We start from the raw sequence: 17,378 nt of genomic DNA, 5'->3' as shown, positions 1-17,378 counted from the left end.
TGGGCTGGGAAATTATACTCATCCTGCTCCTCCCCATCTTCTCCATCTGAATAGGTGGGTGATGGCGTTGCCCCCCTTGCAGGGTGCTGAATGCTGGGTTCAACCAGTACAGGAGTATCCTCTTCAGGCCTTTTGCGTTTCAGGGGAATCCTGAAGGCCTCCAAAGGCTGTGACGCTGTAATCTTCCTCTTCAGAAGTGTCAGCTTCCGGGTATCGGCGTCTATGTACTGCTCCGACTGCTCAGACAAAGAGTGTTGCGGACGCGTGAAACCCCCAGCAGGGGGGAGTCGACTTCGACCTCTCCGGGTCCTTGGGCACCGGTCGTGGTGCAAAGGCCTTCGGTGCCACCTTAGGTGGTAGCGTGAACAGGATCTGCTTTGAAGCCGGTGGCGTTGGGACAGCCTTCTTTGCGGCGGAAGGGATCTTTTACGTTTCAGGGAGTCCGAGACCTGCTTGGTGAAGGAAGCGGACGGCTTCGTAGACCCGACCGATGTCTTCGGTCCACCACCAGAGGAAGACTCGGGCGCCGACACCTTCTGCGTATCCGATTGAGGTGCACTGCAATCCCCGACCACAGCAGTGGACGTGGACGCCGACGACCTCGCCACGGCAACTTTGACCTTTGGCGCCGTAGTGCTAGACTTCGGCTTCACGCCCTTTACAGCTGTTGTGTCGACAGGCCTGGTGGATTTCGGCTCGACGGCCTTAGTGTGAACGGCCTCACCCGTTTTCTTGGGCTTCGGGTCGGCTGTTGCGCTCGGCACCGAATCGACGGTCCTTCGTGAGCTGGGGTCCTCGACCACCTTCGCCGCCGTTGAGGGTGCGACACTTTTCTTTGGCTTTGAGGCCACCGAAGACGACTGCGTCGATGGGGGGAGCAGTCGTCTTCGGTTTCGATGGTGCGTCGGCCATCTTAGTTGTTGTCGATACCGACAGTTTCGGTTTCGATTTAGGTAATGGCGGCTCCGCCGAAGTGTCCGTGGCCGGGCCGGAAGGCAGGGCCGTGGATATTGGTGTAGGGTCTATGGTAAGGCCATGTGGCGATCCTTCGACCCGAGCCTTAGTAAAAGTACGAACGGGGTATAGCTCTTCCTCTGAGCTATCTTCCATGGCCCCGTAGGCCTCCTCGTCGTCTCCTACCTCCTCGACGATTTCCTCCACGTCTTGGCCCTCTGCGTCCGCTTCGTAGTCGGACTCGACGACCACCGAAGGAGGCGAAACTTGAAGATGGACCTGTTGCTCGTCAGCTTCTTCATTGACGAAGATGTCCACCGGTGCGCCGGAGCCGATCGCCGGGCCTCTAGGCGCGCCGCGCGCCTAAGCTTGATGGTTTTCTTCGACCTAAACCTGGAACAGGCCATGCAGTTGGCCTCGTCGTGGTCCGGCGACAGGCATTTGTTGCAGACCGGGTGGACGTCGATGTGTGGGTATTTGGATCCGCACACGGGACAGTGTTTGAATGGACTTCGTTCCATGCCGTCGAAGTCTTGCTGCGTCGACTGGGCCTCGATCCTCGAAGTATCACGACTCACGGGATATACGACTGGAAAAGTTGGATTTAAGTGAGGCACCGAACGCGAACAATACCGACGGGTCAAAGAAGGCCTTTTGGCCTTGAAAAAGTAAGTTTTTGTCGATTCCGAACCGGAGTTAACGAAACCACATCCGAACCCAATGGCGGAAAAAAACAATCTAAGGATGGAGTCGATGCCCATGCGCACTGTAGTCCAGGGGAGGAGCCACCTATCTCGTGATACTTCGAAGACTCTTCCAGGACAACAAGGTGCAATCATCCGGACCCAACACTAGGCGGCGATCTATGCTATAGATATGAATTCAGCAGCCCACATACCTCGAACTATTGTTTATGTCGATTTTCAGTAACATAAAAGGTTGCAAAGATATATGCTTTTGTACTAAAGTAGAGACCTACTCCAATTCACACTTACTGCATGCATGTTTTTTAGGTCTCGCCTCAGACAGTTCTCTTGCGCTGCTCTGGCGAGACTTTTAGCAAAGGGGCTTCAAAAAGCTGACCACACGCTTTTTGTGTGGTCTAAAAAGTGCGGTTACGCACACAGGCGCCATCTGGCTTTCCTCTCTCGTCATGGATCATTAAGCACATCGCTCGCGGGCACCCTTACAGTGCGTGCACATCGCACACCACTCACTAGACATGCCTCCTTGTTTAAATACTAGCATTACCACATACACTATTTACGTTTCTTTTCTCAAAATATATTTAGCTGTTTTTGGATTGTATTTTAAGCGCGCACACCACTCGCAGGTTTGTTCTTGTTTGACTTTGTGGCGGCTTCCCCCATTACATAGCGCATTACTATTTGATTTATTTGTTTGTTGGCGCACTCTTATCACTAAATTTATCTGTTCTGTGAACACACAGCTTTAACATGGCCGCGCCATTTTACCACTTTTACTTCATACAGATGCAGCTGCCTGGGCAGCAGACAGCTACTATGGAAGGTATAACCGTGCCACTTCCTTTAAATTGCTCCAACCCCATTTGCGATCCTGTACACATTTATCTGCACTGTTTGACTTCCTCCAACAGGACGGTGGACGAATGTTTACGAACAGGACTCCATTATGGGAAGCGATGTGCTATAAGCGTTTGGAACATGCGGCACTCACTCACTCTACTCAATAAAACACTGCTGTAATGTAGATGTGATCGCCAAGGGGAGGTATATTGGACATGTGATCGCAATGGCAACCAATGGGCATACTATATTCTGCAGGCACTTGATTCAAACTGGCACCACTGGTACTGCAAGGAAGCACCTTCAGTGTTGGTGACTGTCTCCGGGGTGCAGCGGGGATTGTGTGCTCCGCTTCATGGGAAGTTTTGCAGGGGCAACTACGGGGGTTAAGTGCGCTGGGAAGCCATAAAGCATAAGATTATTGCACCCAGGCCCTATCGTGCCACCAAGCTGGTTAGTCAGGCGTAACAGGCGATAGTGGTAAACAGTGCTGAGCCTTGCCTCCTTTAGTCCCTTCAGTCCCTTATTGTGGGGTTGCGCCCGGTCCCTTCTTTTTTAACATGGTGTAACTCCCACCAATTTGTAGCAGCTGCTTTCTGACCCCCCCCCCCCCCCCCCACCCACCACCTTTATTTCATATTCGCCTTTTTAACACTTATGACGGTTTTTCCCTATTCCAGGCTTGTTGCCAATTGTGCATACCTTCGGTAAGCACATGACTGTGCTCACTCCTAGTGCAGTTTCTCTGTGCATTCAAAAACGGAGGTAAAATGTCAGACGCTGTGTTCTTTTTCTGACTTCATTCCCTAGAGACAGGTCACGAAAGAACACACTTAATCGCTACTTCCTCACATCTGCTGCTGGTAAAGTTGCTTAATAAGTGATGTTATGGTCACCCGTGGCACATACAGCCGTAACTGTGGGCGACGCTTGTAAGAAAAGCACAAATGGCCAAAGAAAAAATCCAAATCAAGTCCAGCCTACAGTTACAGTGATGTGGAATGTGCTTTTTAAAGCACATCATACCCATACCATTAGTAGGGCTTGATACAATTCAAATAATTAGGTCTTACACAGGAAGGCTTTTCCTAAGGTTACACAGAAATTAGAGGCTCAGGCCTCAAACATCAGAGCTATCCCTTAGGTTACACACACATTTAAAAACTCATGCCTCAAACATGAGGGCTACCCTCAGTTTACCAGAACTTACAGATTTGGGCTTCAAACATCAGAGCTATCCCTCAGATTACATACAAATTAGACTTAGTCTTCAAACAGCAGAGTTAGCTTTTATATCTCTAGCTACATATCATCTGTCTTTAATATATCTAATTTTAGCTATCTATCTTCTATCTATTATCTTTTATCGATCTATCTTTTATCAACATGATGCACAGCACCCATGCTGCTCTACAACATAGCTTAAAGACAAAATCTCTGGCTAAACACTTATAAGGTCCTAAAAGCAAGACCTATTGGCTATGCCAATGCTTGTTTTGGTAAGGTGTTTGCACACCTTTATTTTAGCTTACCGCTTTTCTAGACTACTAAGCATGATATCAACTTGCATGGCTTAGCCTTGCAGGACACACAACTTGGTTCAACTTGCTATTGACCTAGCTCATTTTTTAATCCAGCGTGCCCCTTCCTGAAGCAACCTGTTTGGTCTGCTAACATTTACCTTTAATGTGTCTGCCTTCGAACGTTAACCCCTTCGCTGCGGGGGTTAATTTCCCGCTGTGCTGGGGAGGGAGGGGGGGCGCGCACGGCGCCCGCATGCTCATGACTAGCTGAGCTTGTCATGAGGCACGGCGCTCCTGTGCTCATGACGAGCTCAGCTCGTCACAGGTGCATTACCTGCCGTGGAACGCTCAGCACAGCAGGGGAATTATCCCCGCATGAGAGCGTTCCACGGCTCATGACGAGCTCAGCTCGTCATGAGCACCAGAGCGCCGTGGCTCATGACGAGCTCAGCTCGTCATGAGCATGAAAGAGGTTAACAGTTTCTTTCCCTGTTCGACTCTATGTCCTAGGGTGATAAGGCAGCATAGGTTTCACCTGGTGCCAGTTGACGAAACAAGAGTTCACTGAACATGTACAGTTCAGAGAGCGTGAGAGAAGGAAAGGAATAAAAAAAAAAGTACAGAGATGGACAATGTGTGCGTTTGTGTTGTGTATGGGTGTGTCCGAGGTTCTTCCATTAAACAGTATTTTTTTCAATTTCAGACAGACATGCACTTTGAAAAACCATGCCATCACTAGTGAGTAGCTTCAAAATGTATGGTGATCAGGTTTTGCATACATACATTCAAGGACTGCAAGCTTGGGACACCTATCCCTACATTTGCAACCAAAATCTACAATTCATAGACCGTTCCTTTCAGCTTAATGGTTTTAATCTTCCCCATAAATAAATACATCCTCGGCTACTAGCTATAGATAGAAAACTGGAAAAGAAACTAAATAATCAAAACCTTTATGTATAGAAAACTACGACTGTACTGAAGTTGTTATTACATACCATAGTAGAATTCTCCTTGCTGGTACATCATTGGAATTTGCACTTCACTTTCATCGTCTTTTGTGAACGAGAAAGTCCTGGTGTTCTCTGGTCTGAACTGGGACTTCCAGCTGCCCTTGAAGTAGATGGCATTGACTAGGACCATCCTCGTAAGGTCGCTGAAATCACTGGCATCAACGAGATCATTTATGCGGTCTGTCGGGAGAAAAAAGAACCATAAGAAATCTTCAATTTCAGAACCTGCCACAAATAGTTTGTATTGTACATTTAAAGTTTACTTTGACTTTATAGGCTCCTCTTTTTAGATTTTTGGTAATTGGATGGATTCGTACGGGATCGGATTTTAATGCGGCCTTCAGAAAATTGATGTGCTTAAAAACACTTACTACAGGAAACAGCATGGGGAAAGCCCGTAGGTCTCCCATTCACATTAACAAAGGCATCACAGAGGCGGTTATCACATTGCAGCCTGTCCCATTGGCTTTGGCCATACTAGGGGAAAGCGATAACCAAGGACTGATTACAGTTTAGAACGGATAAAGGAGAAAAATTAATGTGTGGTAATAGAAAGTACTGTTCAGGTGTTAAAGAAAGTCACTGGTGCACTGCAGTAAAAGCACTTAATGGAAGGCAGACACATTAAACATCACGAGGGTGACACCCTTCTCCCCCCCTCCTGCCCCCCCCCAAATAACTAATTAAATAAATGTGCTAATTGCACTAAACATTTTTTAATTCCAGCGTGATGAAGCGATTTCCACCAAGTTTGTTAATAGCGATGTCTGTTACGTGCAACCACATGAAGGCACGACAGTGTTAGCAACCACCGAGGGCAAATAAAGATGTGCGGGCCCAGTATATACCTGAAGAAATAGGCAGCATGCACTCAGCCTTATAGGTGATGAACACGGAGAATTTGAACATCCTTTAATTGTACTCAGTAAGCAGGGCAATTTTAGGCTCTGTCCTAAGACACCCCCAACTCGACTCAACATGCACCACTACAGTCTGCCACTCAGAAGTCAGTAAAACAGAACTCCAGAATGTCACAGCTCATCACTATCTGGACGCCAAGACAGGCCAGGGCAAAACATTGCCTAATTGTTCCCTCAACTGTGGAGGCCACCCACCCCCGTCTGTTCCAAAGATATGAGACCAGACAGGTGTGTGATACTCATGCTGACCCCACTGTTGGGAAAAAGTCAATACCAGTTTTGGTAAGACTTTTTCAGGGAATCGACTAGAGAGAGAAGCTGGTTCCATTCTTCAACGCATTCATTAAAACAAAAACAAAAAAGTGGAGGGGGATTGAACCTTTTCACTGGGATTGTGCCTTTTCACCACATATTTTACAACCACGTGTGTTGCTGAATTACAGCATTGTAAATGCTAAGCGAACCAGAGACACTGCCAGTTACCATTGTAGTCTTCACAAAGATCAGAAAATGTGCAAGGACTGGTCTACATAAATAAAGACGATAATTCAACGAGTCCTTTTGTGCATCAATGAAAGAATTATTATATGCTAGTGTCTATGGTAGAATATTTTACAAGTGTGTTGCAGTGGTTTGAAGTGATTGTGTTGTGATTGTTCTACGTTACAAGCTAAGAGGGGGATTAAATATTTATGAAGAACTGTAGGCAGAGTCAATACAGGAAATTAAAACATGAGCCATTCCAATGTAACATGGTCGAATACATTTTGTGGACTATTTTGCAATTGGAAACATGAGAGACTGAGACAGAAACAGAAAAGAATTTCTGGTGTCAGACGCCAAGCCCATTTGAGAAGAAAAACTGAAGCCACCACCCGTGTAGTGCTGGCCTGCACTACTTGTGAACCAGGTAAATATGCCTAAAAGAAAAAAAAAGAAAAAAAAAAGAAAAAAAAAAAAGTGTACGATGCTCAGAAATCTACATACTGCCCTGTTCTAGTGAGGTCTACATTTATCTCATTAACAGGAGACAAATGTAGACATTTGGAGAACAACTACTATTGCGATGATCTGAGAATATAGCTTTAGAGATGAAAAATGCCTTGCCTCATTTACAGGAATTTTCAGTTATCGCGGAAGCATGGGTCACCTAAAATAAGCATTCATGGTTTGAACGTGTAGAACTATATTTTGATGATTTAGCTGCTTAGAAGTACTCTAATGAAAATTGCTCAGTCCGGAATTACTGCACCAACAATCTCACAAAAGCAAGCAGTAAAACATTCCCACTTTGGAATCGTATTTAGAGCACCCATTAACTAAACATAATATAAAGAAGAGTGCAAAGATTAGCCACTTTGGAATATTCTAAAAACATAAAACCTGGAGGGGAATTTAAGCACTCTTAGTGAGGATACTTTACTCCCTCCACCCATTTGTTTACATTTATAACTCCCAAGAGTACCTGCCAACATCATAAATTTACAACATTTTAAAACCAAAAAAAGACTACATGGTACATAATAGGTCTTCAGAAAAATGTAGATGCAGTTTTTCCTCGTCGTCCACAGCTCTATTGTGCACAACCACCTCTGGGAATCTATGCAACCATCTGGGATCTAAGAAATATATGCAGAGGAACCTTAAGAAGGCGAATCTACTTCGAGAACAGCTGGACTTTTCGGGCAGATGCCAAATTATCTTCAAGAGATGCAGTAGGGTGGACCTTTGTGTTTAAAGCTCTTAAAACGGATTTGCTACATTTTATGGAACCCATAGACATACCTTAACCTTTAATGTTCGATGGGATGATATGCTTTACTGCAAATCAGAATTATTTAACCTTTTTGGTGCTCAGGACGTCCCCGGCCATCCGAAATCACGGTGGGCGTGAGCTAAGGACGGCCGGGGGCCCTCTGAATCTCGCCCACTTATTAATTCTCCCGCACAGCGGGAAAATTTGCGCAGCGCCGAAAGGGTTAAGGACATTCTAGAAGAAGGGAAAGTCGTCCCACACTAGTCTGTAATGGAACTAACTAGGGACATTGGTGCCACTAGAACAAAAAATTAAAAGCAGGTGGCAGAGAGTCTTTAATACTTATGAAGTTCAAAAAATGCTGCAGGAAGGAGGAGGCTCCTTCCAAAATCTGTGCTTTGTATTCCACATGTTCCTGTATCTTGGTGGGATCCTTGCTCTGGTTTGTAGCAGTGGTTCACTTCTCCCGAGCAGAGGCTTTAAATGGAATACTATGCTCTTAACAACTTTCAGATCAATATTCCATGACACTTCACCTTGTCACCGCTCTCTAACAAGCCAAAGCCAGTTTTCCACTACTGTATATATTGACTAACTAAAAGCCAATTTTGTCTCACAATGCCAGTTTAATCAACCATATCTGTGAGATCCTGTTTAATCTATCCTAGCTATTCAACTACCGACTGATATGATCTAATCTACTATTGTACCTGCTCCATTACCTTACACTTGCAGAATACGACTCAAGCAATGGTGTGCTATAGCTTGGCAAAGCTCTAATAGCATGTAAACGTGAAGCTATAGCACACCTAGTCTGTGTATCAAACTTTACACTAGCTAGGAAGAGAGTGATCAAGCTAAAAGGGAAAAACCACCTGGTCGGTCTTACTCCAAACGCAAGGATTATGCAAAAACATGTAGGATGCATTAAGGAAACCATTTTCAGGAACCAGTAACAGTTAAAAATGACCTGCAGTTCCCAAACGCCACATTTCCTCCCTGAATGGCAGACAATAAGTGCATAAAAGTATAAAGATAAAATGTCTAAGTATAAACGAGACACCTTCAAATAAACAGGAGCAAAAAAAAAAATGGATGCGAAATCAAAATACTGGACATTTGAGAGGTCTCGAAGTGCGGTCTATTAGCCATGTTGCCTTAAGTGATGCTCTCGGGTAATAGGCTGGGATAGAGTCAAGGTTAATATCAGAAACACTAGCTACTGCACTGTGGAATTATAAGCTCAAAATACAACTAAGGGTGTGCAAGGAGAATACACTCCATCTACAGCTTGAGCTTTAAACTCCATTGAGGCAAAAAACTAGCTATTTAATCATCAACCGCATAGTACTTCGTGATATAGTATGTGCACCGCTGTGTCAGACTGAGCACACATCTCCAGGGGTGGTGTGGAGTGAATGCAATCTGCTTAATTGTGGCACAATTTGCATATGCTGCGGATACCACAGCGCTGCTTGTGATAGGAGATAAATGAATTGTAAGGTCATAAAATAAAACTAGTAAATTTAACAACTTTACATCAAGCATGAGAAATACAATAATGATATTCAATACCACATGCTTTCTATAATTCAGTGGCATTAATGCATTTACAGCACTAGGATGCTTAAACTATCGCTACCGAATAATGTTTAAATAAGAAACAGCACTGCATTTTTTTTTTTTTTTAAAGGATCCCGAGAGATCCCTACAGCTTATAATACTGACTGAGGACATGTGCTTGATCGTTAAAAGGTAAGGTCACATTAACAGTGTTCATACTGAAATTGTGCAGATAAATTAGACCCAAGGAAAGGTGTTCATGTGAGGTTATCCTGGGCGGAGTACATTCATTAAAAACAAATTCATAGACATTCATTAAAAGATAGAAGTCCCAAAATACATTAGCTAACTTACTATTTGTTTGGTTCTCCACCCAGCCATTGATGTGTTCAGCTACTGATGCACTCTGGCTGAAGTCAACATTTTCTACTTCTGCTAGGAAATATTTTTTCATTAACTGGATAAACTTGTCGCTGATTGGATATCCGTTTTGAAGGTAAAGTGCATTGGCTAGATTTGTAACGCAATTGTACTGGTTTGCAGTGAAGACCTCAGATAGATCCCTTAAGTAAGAGAATTCTCCACCTGCAGAAAACACGCAAAAAGGATTTAAAATGGTAAGAAACACATAAAACCAAACTACAGGAAACGCATTATGTGGACCACAGGATTCAGATTCCGTATTATGGATCATTCAACAATCACACCAAATGATCTGCATTTAGCACCGCCCTACCCTCCCTTACCCATTGTATATTCTATTTTTAGGTGCAACTGGCTTGCACGCTGTGCAATGAAGATGATAATTTATAGCCGCCTTGCTGCTCTACAAGCACTGCCAATTACCCCAAGTAGATCACCAGTGTAGATTACCAGACCAGTGCAAGCTGAGGAGTCCATCGCTATGCGTATTAGATCAAGCCTTGACACTAGCATACATTTGTGACAGCTGGTCCCAATAAGACTATAAAATATTAATTGAGACGTGGTGAATCCCGTCCATCCACATTTCTTCACCCCAAACTCAGGAGTTAGTTATCAAATACTCTTCACTTCTGTAAATACTGAACATTAGTAAAAAGCGAAAATTACTCTAAACTGTGCCTAATCGCCGAGCATGTCTCAGTAGAGTAGATACACAATCAAGGCAGCGAGGATGGTCACCTCACTCAGTGTAATGAAAGAACTTTTCCTGTCCTAGTTTGTTATGTTATAACATATGCATCGAGCTGTAGCCTTGGTCAACTCACACAAACCTAATTTGACTAACACACGATTTCAAGGTCTGTAGGTGAAGATCTGAGGTTGAGGGAACAATGCCCTTAGAAACAGGTGGGGAGGCGAGGCGGCCACCACAGCTGCGTTACATATGTATTAAAGGTTCATGAGCACAAGCAATATAAGGCAACGACAAATCATGAAACCATACACTACAAAGACAAAAAAAAAATATATATATATATATATATATATATATATATATATATATATATATATATATATATATATATATATATATATATATATATATATATATAACGAAAGCCACACTAGATAATCTTACCATGATTCATCATTAAGAATAGGTCTTCACACTAAATATTTTTCCATAATGTCTGATCGTCTTATTCTCATCTATTTGGGAGTTCTCTCATGCAATTAGATTAGCCAACGCCACTGACTGAGAATTAAAAATCCTCAACATTCAAAGGAAGTAGTTTTTTTTATACCAGGGGCGTATTAATCCATTTTTGCTTGGTATACTATTAGTTTCAATGTTACCTTCAGCTCCAACATGGAATATATTAAAAGTATGGTAAATCTATTGCTCGTCTCTGTGGAGAAATATCCCAGGCTTTAACTTCATAAAAGCACAAAACAGGAGTATTGTTACTTTCTGCTCCAAAACTATCTTTCTCCATTCTTAATGACAGTTAACTACATCTTTCATGTTTCCCAGCAATTAATGGACCCATTTATCACCTTATAACCTTGAGTAGAGTCACCTGCGTGGGTCTATTGACATCAGGGGAGGTCTGCCCTTACTGAGAAACGCTACCCCTAGCCACACCCACTTCGCGGGCGCCGCGTCGCCTGTTTCACCAAGGAGCTGATCCCTTGAACCCCACCTGTGTTCCTGCTGCCGTTTGTTCTGCGGGGGTGTTGCTGGTTGCTGGCTGTGAGGAGAACTGTGCCGGTCCTCGCAGGGACTCAAAGATCCAGGAGTCCGTGCTCGAGGCAAGCGGAGACACCTGAGCACGTTTGCCAGCCCCTCCCACTGGACGCTTCACGCGGTATATACCCAGCGTATGAAACACACTGCGCGTGAGCGCGCGGGAGTGCGCCGGGCTAAGCCCGGGCAAAGGGCGGGCCCTCTGTGGCCCTCAGAGGCCTGAGGAGACTGGACTGGCCCACGGCCCTTGTATCTTTTGGTAATATTAACAATTGTGTCTGTGGCATGTTCTGCTAAGTCTTAAACCTCTGGTTAGCTTTGTGTTGGCAATTAGTATTGCTTGCTGTCCCCCTGAGGATATCACAATGTTCATTGTTAAGTCCTTGCACACTGCCTTTTATTAGGGGTGAATTTATATCATTATAGGCAATCATGTCTAATGTTAAAAACCCTACCAAAGGTCAAGGAGTTTCTACCTTAGATAACTATCTTCTAAAAGTGGTTACTAAAATTAATAATGACCGGAGAGTCTCCTCGGGGAAACCTAGTTCACCGGGAGTTTCTCTTCTGGATTCCGTACTTGTAACATCTCCGGTCACTGTTGTGGATAATATGGATTTGGGTTGTAAGGATGTTTTTGCTGCAGATGTTCAGGTTCACCCTCCCCCACCAGCATCTAATCTAAGTGTTGACATAGAGGTGTGCGTAGATGACCCAGTGGACACTGAGGAGAACACCCTTAAAGGTGCGAGAGCAGTTCGAGCCTGTAGGAAAATGCCACCTAAACGTGGTGGCGGTAGACCTAGAAAGGCTTTAGATAGTGCCCCCCCCCACGCAAAAAGAAAGGTAAACAGGTAGATGCAGAGTTGTTGGATCCTGTTCCTAGCTGCAATACGGACACAGTGTCCTTGGAACGGTTGTTGGGTGTTTTAGAAGTGAAACTGTTGGCAAGAATGGCAGAAATCATCATACCTTTGGAGAAAAAAATAGATTTACTAACACTGGAGGTTGATAGATTAAGTAACCTAGTTTCAAGACAGCCAGGTCAGACTGATGAAGGGAGTGCTGTTAACAGGGCCCATGATGAGAGGCAGAGTCAGGTGGCCGCTAGTTCAGCACCACTGTTACAGCAAGCGCCAATACTTGGTAAAGTGTTGCAACATAAAGCCAAGATTGTTCCAGCTACCCAAGAGCCAGTAGTGTATAACAAACCTAGTGATTTTACTCTAGTGGTAAATAGTGGCGCTCAAACTAGAATAGATCTTCCTCCAGAGGCAGCACCCTTTGTGTGTATTTTCTCAGGGGTCCCCGAACTTAAAGAAGGGAAGACTGAAAGTCTTCAGGAGTTAAAAAACAAAGTAGCTTTCTGGCTTACAAAAAATAGACCACTCCCCCCTGCAATTGATGGTCGTATTCTAAATGTACGTAGGGTGGGGTGGTTAGGCCATACGCCTAAAGATATTCCAGGGGACTTGGTTATTATAAACTTTAGAAATAAGTATGTAGTACCCTTTCTTAGAGGTTGGAATTCCCAGGCCAACGATGGCCCTATCGTAACATGGGTACTCTCGGATTTTTATCCAAAACCTCGCCCCTGTCCTACGGTGTGCCCTTCTTTGCCACCACGGCCAAACATCTTCCCTTCTCTGGGCCCTGTTAATACGTTTTGCATGGAGTCCCTGATCGCTGCGGGGAGATATGCACCATTGACCAATTTGGATGAAAACGATTGACTCTTTGTTGGGCAGGCTTTAGGTACCTCGGGGGTAGAAAGTGGTCCCTTTAATATTGTTAAAATCACAGAGGTTCCATCTGTAGCCCAATGTTCGGATTCCACCATTACAGCTATTTTACCATTGGCATATGATAATGTAGTTCCTCTATTACAGGAAGTAGTACCCTCCCACTCTAAGGCCGAAACCTTTGTCCTGGCGGTTTCAAACGGCACCAAGTTTGGTAGTTGGAATATAGCTGGGCTTGAGTCCCGTATGTGTATCCCGGACTGGGTGAATTTTATACAACAAGGTGATGTTTGGTCTTTTCAGGAAACCTGGGCACTCTCATCGGTGTTCCTTGTGGGTTATTTAAACTTCAGTAAACCTGCAACTAAAGGACACAGAGGGCGTGCTATGGGAGGCTTGACTACCTGGGTTCGCCAGTATGAGGGCGTCAGAGTGGAGGAGGTTCCAATTGATAGCCCTGATATATTAATGGTTAGTATAAGATCTTCTAAAGGCCTTAATATTCTTTTGATTAACATATACGTTAGGGGCATCCAGGGCGGAAGGGTCTCTCCAACCCTCCGCCTCCTGGATGACTTCTTATCAGGAGCATCTGTAGACGGGTACACGGTTGTGATGGGGGACTTTAACACCTGTTTTGAACCCCTGAGTTTAGATGATGGCTCACTCACTGAGGTTGAAGATATGACCTGGGGGATTCCCTAGCTTGACTTATCCCAGATTGGGAAATGGACACAATCCGCAACATTTATTAAAGGGTTGTGTCTGGACCAGGGACTGCGAGCATTAAATGGCAGAGTGCGATCAGATAGGACGGGTAGGCATACCTTCAGCAACGGCAGACACAGTAGCCATATTGACTATATTCTAGTCGATGTGAAGCTGTGGGCTGCAGTTGTGGATATGGTGGTCATGACCCGCCCGGAAAGTGATCATGATCCGCTGGTGGTGGAATTAAGGGACCACAGTTTCCTTGGGTCTGAGAGCTGTAGGTCTAACGCCGTTCAGGATGAAGTCGTACTCAGTAACGATATGAGAAGGGTACGGTGGCCAAAAATTTCTGCTAATGTAGAGGCACGTAAGGAGATTAGATCCCTGGTGTCTAACTCTCTGGAAGAAATATCTAGTTGTGGGTCACAGGATGATATTAATGCTATAAATCACTAATATTCACACCAGTCTATTTTTGGAGTTGAAAAAGCTGTTTGTGAAGTCTATCTCCAAGCAGGGTAGGAGGGGGGAGCCTAAAGTTATAACCTGGTATGATGAGGAGTGTCGTCGGACTCATGGGGATTTGTTTAAAGCAATAAAGCAAAACAAAAATAGCCAAATTAGGACTTTTAGGAAGGCATATAAAGATGCTAAGCACAAAGCCAAGATTAATTGGGATGAGGAACGGTGGTTATCACTAACCGAAGCATGCAGCTTTCGAAATATGCAACAGTTCTGGCATCTTTTAAAATGGGGTAAAACCCAGGAAGATCGCCCAAGCCCTGCTTCGGTTGGCCAACATCAGTGGGTATGTTATTTTGAGGAGCAATTTAGGAACTATAGTAGTGCCCAGGTTGACATTCCCCGTCTTCCCCTGGTTGATCCCCTTAAGTTTACGAGTAGTGAAGTAAAACATATTTTGCAGTCTATTCCGAGGGGTAAGGCACCAGGCCCGGATTGTATACCTGCTGATTTATTTCAGCAGGATCAGGATCTCTGGGTTCCCTATATAGTCCATTTGGCTAATGCTCTGGCCTCTGGAGCTAAGGTTCCCGAGTCCTGGTTTGGGGCAGAAATTCTGCCAATTTACAAGAAAGGCGATCGGTCGGTTCCTTCCAACTACCGTCCGATCAGCCTCATAGATGCGGTGCAAAAAATCTCAGCCCGCCTTGTTCTTGGCAGGATTCAGGACTGGATCAGTGAGTTCGACATTCTTACACCACTCCGGGCTGGTTTTCGGTCCCATGTGAGTACTTTAGACCAGGCTTTTCGGTTCATTCTTCTTTATTGGAAGACTGTTATCCTAGGTAAAGGTATACTCTACGCAGCCTTTGTGGACTTAAGGTCCGCGTTTGACCTTGTCCCAAGGGCAAAGTTGTGGGATTGTTTAGTGAAACTGGGTATGCCAGCTCCCCTTGTACGTCTCTTGGTGAATTTACATGCCCAAACTTTTGCCCAGGTACGCTGGGGAAAACCAGGGGAGGTAACGGATAGATTTCCAGTCGCTAAAGGTGTAAGGCAAGGGTGTGTCTTAGCTCCTACCCTGTTTTCTTTATATATAAATGGGGTTACTAATTATTTTGCTAATCACCCCACTGATGCCCAGTCCCTGGCTGGAATGAAAATCCCTTTGCTCATGTTCGCGGACAACACTCTTTTAATCTCCAAGACCAGACAGGGTCTTCAACAGGCCCTGACAAGGTTTGAATTGTTCTGCAGCGAGCATGAGCTTGAGGTGAATGTGTCCAAAACAAAATTCATGGTACTAAGAGGACCCACTCCGATTACAGCTAGGGTTACTATGGGGGGCACAACCCTGGAACAGACTAAATTGTTTACCTACCTTGGAGTTACGTTTAGCGAGACTCTTAGTTGGTCTCAACAGGTTGACTTATTGGCATTAAAGCATGCGCAGATAGGAGGAGCCCTTCTTAAAGAACATAAAAGCTCCTATACCCGGCCTTTGTCCCCATTAATGAAGATTTATGGAACGAAAGTTCTACCCTCTGTCTTATATGGGGCGGAGCTCTGGGGCTACAGCAATCTCGATCCTCTGAAAGTTGCCCAAAACAAATTCCTTAGGGTGGCCATTGGTATCCCGCAGTCAACACCGCGGATCCCACTCTTGTACGATCTTGGGTGTCAACCAGTGGAGGACCTAGCCAGATTGCGACCGTTAGCGTTCTGGCGCCGCCTTTGGACAACGCCCAAACTTTTGATTTATGCAAGAGCATGCATTGAGGTCAGGGATCTTCCTGGCTCCTCTAACATAGGTTGGTTAAAAGATTTAAGAACTACCTTGTGTGCCATGGGGCTAGGAGAACTATGGTTAAACCCCGATACTGCAACCTTCCCCCCCAAAAAAGGAGTTGAAGTTACAATATTGGGATTGGGTTGTAGGAAAAAGACATTCAGGATTGACCGTTAGTAACCTTATTGGTACTTTTGTTGTTATGAAGGATGTCTCCTGTCTTGAAAAGTACTGGGATGTTATAACCAAGCCCCTGGACCGTAAATTATTTCACCAATACAGATGCGGTTCATTGCCATTAAGGGAGTTCACTAAAGCGTGGGGTAAGGGTGGGTCTGGGTACTGTCCTATGTGCTCAGGGCAGGGTGAAAGTGTAAATCATTTTATTTTTTGTTTGCCCGCTGTATGTTGCCCCAAGATTAAAGTGGTTAAGTCCAGTTTGTAGAAGCTTGGGAACTCGCTCAGCAGCAACAGCCAGTAGGATATTAAAGACAGATCTGTCGCCCGTGATTGTAATTGGAGTAGCAAAATACTTAGGCTGGGCTTGGATCTTAAGAGCAAGGTTTATCAACTCGACTTAGGCTCTAGCCTAAAAATCATAGGCCTTTCATGGACTGTGTGCAAATGTGTAATTAGTTACTGTGCCCAAATTTACTGTGGTTATTTAACTAAGGATTTATTGTAAAAAAAATTAAATAATTTTCAAACGAAGTTCTGTATAAATGATTTAATATGGTCTTAAATTGTTTTTAATACTATTTTAAATTATTTTTATAAATAATACATGTATTTTAGCCATTGTAAATTGTGATGCATGTCTTTTATGATGTAATAATCGAATAAAGACTTCCTTGAATTGAATTGAGCCACAGTAATGTTCTGATATATGGGGTGCCTTGCCAGGCTGCATCTGAAGAACTGACAGACTAATACTTCAACTTACGAGGAGATGTTTTTGTAGCCAAACGTCTCCGGTCACCTGCAATTTCAAACTGAGAATGTTCACCTATGTACGAAGGCGTTCAGGATATCAAAGTTTCCAATACATTTTATACACACACTAGCATACTATTTCATGTCTTTTCCTAATGTATATTTGTATTCATTACCTTTAGATATTGGTCATGAGGACTGAGTTTCTTTTCCATCTTCATTGTTTATTTACCTCCCTAGAGCTTTTTTTGACTCTACTTCGTTTCCTCCTCTCAATTTCGGATCTGCAGTA

At 44.3% G+C, this 17,378-nt stretch overlaps 1 protein-coding gene across 2 annotated transcripts in view; it reads right to left on the bottom strand.

The window, feature by feature from the left end:
* Window positions 1–17,378, bottom strand: part of SERPINI1 (serpin family I member 1) — a 162,834-nt gene that overhangs the window by 31,530 nt on the left and 113,926 nt on the right. For both annotated transcript variants that reach the window (XM_078665861.1, XM_078665862.1), the window contains 2 exons: window positions 9,631–9,861; window positions 5,023–5,217 (listed from right to left, as the gene is read on the bottom strand). In XM_078665861.1, coding sequence (XP_078521987.1) covers window positions 5,023–5,217; window positions 9,631–9,861 — 426 coding nt within the window. The remainder of the gene's footprint in view (window positions 1–5,022; window positions 5,218–9,630; window positions 9,862–17,378) is intronic.

This window comes from Lissotriton helveticus, chromosome 11, assembly GCF_964261635.1.
Source record: "Lissotriton helveticus chromosome 11, aLisHel1.1, whole genome shotgun sequence".
Classification (NCBI taxonomy): Eukaryota; Metazoa; Chordata; class Amphibia; order Caudata; family Salamandridae; genus Lissotriton; species Lissotriton helveticus.
This window is presented reverse-complemented; position numbering and strand designations above follow the sequence as displayed.